Source organism: Centroberyx gerrardi, unplaced genomic scaffold (assembly GCF_048128805.1).
Source record: "Centroberyx gerrardi isolate f3 unplaced genomic scaffold, fCenGer3.hap1.cur.20231027 Scaffold_90, whole genome shotgun sequence".
NCBI lineage: Eukaryota > Metazoa > Chordata > Actinopteri > Beryciformes > Berycidae > Centroberyx > Centroberyx gerrardi.
This window is the reverse complement of record NW_027605226.1, coordinates 74950-80127: the sequence shown is the minus strand read 5'-3', so window position 1 is coordinate 80127 and position 5178 is coordinate 74950. Positions and strand designations below refer to the sequence as shown.

Here is a 5178-nt window from a genome sequence, read left to right as displayed (position 1 = left end):
TTCAGTACAAGTCTAAAAACCAACACCAATTACCAAAAAGTTTATCTTCATACTTTGGGTAATGCTAATTGGGTATGCTAAAGCGTTAGCATGCTAAACCAGACAGTGCTAACTGCCAGAGACACACAGATGATTCTGGAGTCAATCTTCTCAAAACTCGGAGTCGTCCTTTAACCTCAATTTATTCTAAATCGACATTTGGATCAGGTTGCAAACAGGTATGCATCACTGTTATATTATGGTTATTTGTAGTAGCAGCCTATCCTGGTTTCAGTGGAGAGTTTTAGTTTCCCATGATGCTCTAAATGTTTCAGAGACTTTTCCTCCCGGACAAGAAGAAACCTCTGGAGGAAACTCTGAACTGTTAGACAGTTAAATTTGGCACAAAACTGAATCTGTCAGCAGCTTCAGTTCAAACCTCCTGTCTGTCTGAATCTGGATCAGCCTGTTCAGACTGCAGCAGGTCTGATCCGGATCAGAGTTAAAACCAGATTCTGTCTGCGTGAACACGACTTCCATCAGTCTACTTCTTCTTCTTCTACTCTTCACTCCCTTTTTCCCTCCCTCTCTCTCTCTCTCTCCCCCCTCCTCTTCCTCCTCTTCCTCCCCTCCTCCTCCTCCTCTTCCTCCCCTCCCCCCCCCTCCTCCTCCTCCTCCTCCCCCTCCCTCTACTCCTCTAAATACTGTAAAATGTGCTGAATCAGTATTTGGGGATCGTAGTTCACTGCAGATCTCCTCCGGCGCCTACGACTCCCATGATTCAGTTCTTCCGCTGCAGCTGTTGCCATGGTATCGATGCGCTTCATCCTCTGCAGCCCGGCGGGGGGGGCGGCGCTCCTGTAGCTCTCCTCCTCCCCTCCTCCCCTCCTCCCTTCCTCCTCCTCCTCCTCCTCCTCCACCTCCAGCCTCTTCACCCTCAGCAGGGGGGGGGTCGTTGCTAGGCGACGGGGGAGGCATGTCGTCAAGGGAGCGGCGGGTTCTCCGGTGGGCGGGGCTTACAGGTTTAGCCCCTCCCACTCCCGCTGTGACGGACAGGTCCCTCCTCGCTCGGCGACCGGAGCTCAGCTGAGCGTCGCTAGGGCCGAGGCTGGACAGTATCCTAGCAACCAGGTATCTAGGGATGGAGGGATGGAGGGATAGACGGACAGATAGATAGATAGTCAAAATAACACATCATGTATTTCCATAGCAAGTTACATAAAACATTTAGTAACCATTTACAATAATACTGAATCAGCAAATATGTAAACATGTAAAGTGTGATGAAGACTTGACTGATATATAATAATATATATATTACTGGACTGATATCGTCCTTTTATTAACTGATCTGCTCTGGTCTGATCTGATCAATACGATGATTACAGATTGATTGTAGAACAGATAAATACTACAATGGTTGTCTATGGGAAGACATTAAAGTTGCTCTGTGTTTCATTTTAACATCATTACATCATTATCAGATTAATATTCCTCCTCTGTCTCCTGACAAACAGCTGATTGGTCTCCTCTCTCTCACTCCAGCAGTATTGTTAGTTCTAGTGTTTCTCCACATTAAGACTACATTTCCCATCAGCCCGTTGCTTCCTGCCCCCCCCCTCCCCCTCCCTGAAGAGGATCAACATGTTGGAAGTGATTTCTCCATCTTCCCTTCCCTCCTTCCACCATCTGCTGCCAGAAACTCTTTCAGCTTTATCTCCGTCTGCTCTGGAAGAACAGAAGAAGAACCTCTTCCTGTTTTGTGCCGTAAAGATCCAGCAGATTTCCCTCCAGATCCACCAGGTGGAGAAACTATGGAGGATGTTTACTGTCATCATACTGATGACTCTGCAGTAATGTGCTGATGGTTTATGGATGGTAGAATGAAACACAGAGCAGCTTGAACCTGAGTTTATTTTAATGTAACGTGTTGATTTGAACCTCAGAGTCTCCTGGTCCGTTCCTCTGGGGAATCCGGCTCCGGCTCTTCCAGCCTGCTGCAGTCTCTCCTGCCTCGCTCGCTCCAGTAGAGCCTGGGCGAGCTGCGGCTCCAGCCTGCCGAGGTCAGAGGTCAGAGGTTACACAAGGTTTGGTCTCTGACTGGTTTCTATGTGGTTCAGCTGATAAACTCTACTTGGGAACACGGGGTGTGGTAATGCGGAAGGAAATTTAGTGAATTTATTTTTTAACGCGTTTAACTTGATCAGAGTTAAGCACATTTTAAATTCCTAAATACATGTTTTACATTTTTGTTAATTTGTTTTTTTAGTGTGTTTAACTTGTTCCAACTCATTCCAACAAGTTAAACACATTTTAATTTAAAAAATATATTTTTTTTTTCTTTTTTTTCTTTTTTTTTTTTTACATTTAGCTCATTCGGACGAGTTAAACATTTTAAATTCGAAAATATATTTTTTTATTTTTGTTGATTCCATTTTTTTCGGAGTCGGAAATGGAAATGGAATCAACAAAAATAAAAAAATATATTTTCGAATTTAAAATGTGTTTAACTCGTCCGAATGAGCTAAATGTAAAAAAAAAAAAGAAAAAAAAGAAAAAAAAAATATATTTTTTAAATTAAAATGTGTTTAACTTGTTGGAATGAGTTGGAACAAGTTAAACACATCAACGGTTCAAGTTGCAGCAACAAGATCTCCCCGTTCTTCATCTTATTCCGACATGAACGTGAACGCAGCATCAGCCATGTGACAGGAAGTGACCTCACCTCTGCAGCAGCGCCTGGGCCAGCTGCGGCTCCAGCCGGCCCCACCAGGCGGCGGGGGGTTTGCCCATGCTCAGCGCCCGGCCCGTCTCGTCGTAGTCCGGGGGAGCCGGGCCCCGGAAGTCCCCGGGCTCCCGCTCCTCCTCCTCCTCCTCCTCCTCCTCCACCACGTCCACGTCGCCCGGGGCCGACCAATCCCGCGCTCTCCGCCTCGCTCAGTAGGCGGAGCAAACCCGCCAGGTAGGCTGTTGATAGGTCAGTTGGGTTTACTAAGCGGTTTTTAAAACAGGGTTCAGTTTGTTGCAGCTTAAAATCATCAGAGGTAAAGAAAGTCAAATATAATTTCAACACGTTGTCAGAGACGATCAGGTGATGAGCCAAAGATCTCACGACTAATACTCTTTGAGTTGCTCTACGAACCAGTAACCCTGTAAATGTAGGGTTGTTTTAAGGGAGCAACTCAAAGAATAATTGTCATTATTAATGGAGGAGATCCATCAAAACCTCCTTAAACTCCCCTTAATTATTGACTCCTTACTTTCTAATTTAATGTAAAATTCAGGGAGATGGGAACTTTCCCTTAATAACTCATTAATAACCTGTAAACCTGCACAAAAGGCATGAACAATCCCTTAATTACCAGACTCTCCATGAATCAACCCATGAATAAATCCCTTAAAAACTCATGATAGAAGGGGTAGAAGGAGAAGGAGCCGGTATTGCCGGGATAGACACTGTGTTTTTTTCAACTTCCAAGATGAACCTCTCGTCGTCCATGCTGAAAATCCTCTGACCGGTTGACTTCTGGCCTGGTGCCACCGGTTATGATGTTGATGTAGTGATGTGATATACGATCGGGAGTCTGCGACGCAGCCGCCCTCGGTGGGATCCAGGCGTGGGATCCAGGCGTAAAGTGTTAGACAGCGTTCACATGTCAGTCAGATCTGTGTGTTGACGGACTGACGGAGCGCAGAACCAGGAAACCTTGAAAGAGCTTCGGGTAAACATCATCCACTAACAGACTTCATCAGCCAATGACATTTGTCCAGACTGCTGCAGAAGGTCTGGAGCTCCGCCCACAGCGACACAGCCTGCCTGTTTTCAACCGACCAGCTGTGTGTGAATGCGCTGGATGGTTAATGTCCAGCTGAACGTCTGGCGCCTCACTGGGGAAACTGTCGATAACGGAAATTAAACATCATCATGCAAAAACAAGACTCGTCTCTTTCTACAGCGCAATGTTAAACCGCTCAGCACACCTGATGGAGCTGCATTAGCTTGCTAACAGGGAACTGTATGAGGCCAAATGCTAACAGGAGCTAGAAGATCTACCTCTGCCTCAAATAACGTCTTCATAACAAACCTGGTCTTTCCATCTGATGGCTGATTTCACCATGTGGATGTTCTTGGTCTCTGTTTGTCTTTATGGATTTCTTATAGAGCTACACCAATCAAATGTTCCTCGACTGTGAACCGGCGGCTGTACAGTCACATGTCGACCTACAGTTCTGTTATCGGCTGAGCTCTTAAAGGTCAGCGCACAACGGGTTCAAAGTTCAACAAATCGGAGCTTCATACATCAGTGCAGGACTCCAGCCTCAAAACACGTCTCCATTCAACAGAAAACCTTTCTTCACCGTAATGTGAACGTTCCTTAAAGCTCCACATCATGTAAACAGGACTCCCTCTCCTCTGTGATGATAAAGGAGTTGGATGTGTATCTAAACATGGTGAAAGCATCAAAACTAAATCCACACAATCCATATTAGAAAAGCGAGCCTCTAAACGAGCCGTTTGGACTTCCGTAACTTTGTGGCGTCACAAAGGTTCGCTCATTATCATTTCTGTAAGAAATAATAGACTAACAAAGTGTTTTTTTCAAAGCGGTCGAGCGGTCGTCATCGTTTATTACCGGAGAGTTTTCCCTACCTGTAGCCGCCGGGCCGCGGCGTCTCACGTTTCGCTCTCGAAACGGTCAGCCGATCGGAACGGAGGGTCGTTAATATTAATGAGCCTTAAAGACACGGCGTCAGAAACGGCCTGTTCTTGGTAAGGCTCAGAGAGATGCTGGAAAATGAACGTGGAGAAATGGATTGAGAGTGTTTTTGGTTCATGACACCACACACACAGCTCTGAATGGACAGAAAGACACAAAATAAAACTCTGGACTGTGAAGAATATGGAGCTTTAAATCTGATTCTTGATCAGGTTCAACTCTCCAATTAAAAAGAAATCTCACATGAAGAAGCAGCAGTGCATTCTGGGTCTAAATCTGCCTCTGACCTGCTTCTTGTTCTTCTTCCTGCTGTCGCTCCCGCCTCTGGTCGCTCTCCACCAATCGCTGCAGGGCCTGGTCCAAGCCCCTCCCCCTCCAGTCGTCCGCTTGGTAGTAGAGGTCGTTGACCCCGCCCCCCCGCCCGGCAGGATATGACATCATCTGGGCCTCATAAGGCAGCAGGTCGCTGAGGTCCCTGCGC

At 46.3% G+C, this 5178-nt stretch overlaps 1 protein-coding gene across 1 annotated transcript in view; it reads right to left on the bottom strand.

The window, feature by feature from the left end:
• Nucleotides 1-668: 668 nt before the first annotated feature.
• Nucleotides 669-5178, bottom strand: part of pcsk1nl (proprotein convertase subtilisin/kexin type 1 inhibitor, like) — a 13684-nt gene continuing 9174 nt past the window's right edge. The window contains exons 2-7 of the mRNA XM_078282364.1: nucleotides 4985-5178; nucleotides 2894-2946; nucleotides 2741-2859; nucleotides 1921-2034; nucleotides 907-1114; nucleotides 669-809 (exon numbers count right to left, since the gene is read on the bottom strand). The exon at nucleotides 4985-5178 is cut by the window's right edge and continues 65 nt beyond it. Coding sequence (XP_078138490.1) covers nucleotides 669-809; nucleotides 907-1114; nucleotides 1921-2034; nucleotides 2741-2859; nucleotides 2894-2946; nucleotides 4985-5178 — 829 coding nt within the window. The remainder of the gene's footprint in view (nucleotides 810-906; nucleotides 1115-1920; nucleotides 2035-2740; nucleotides 2860-2893; nucleotides 2947-4984) is intronic.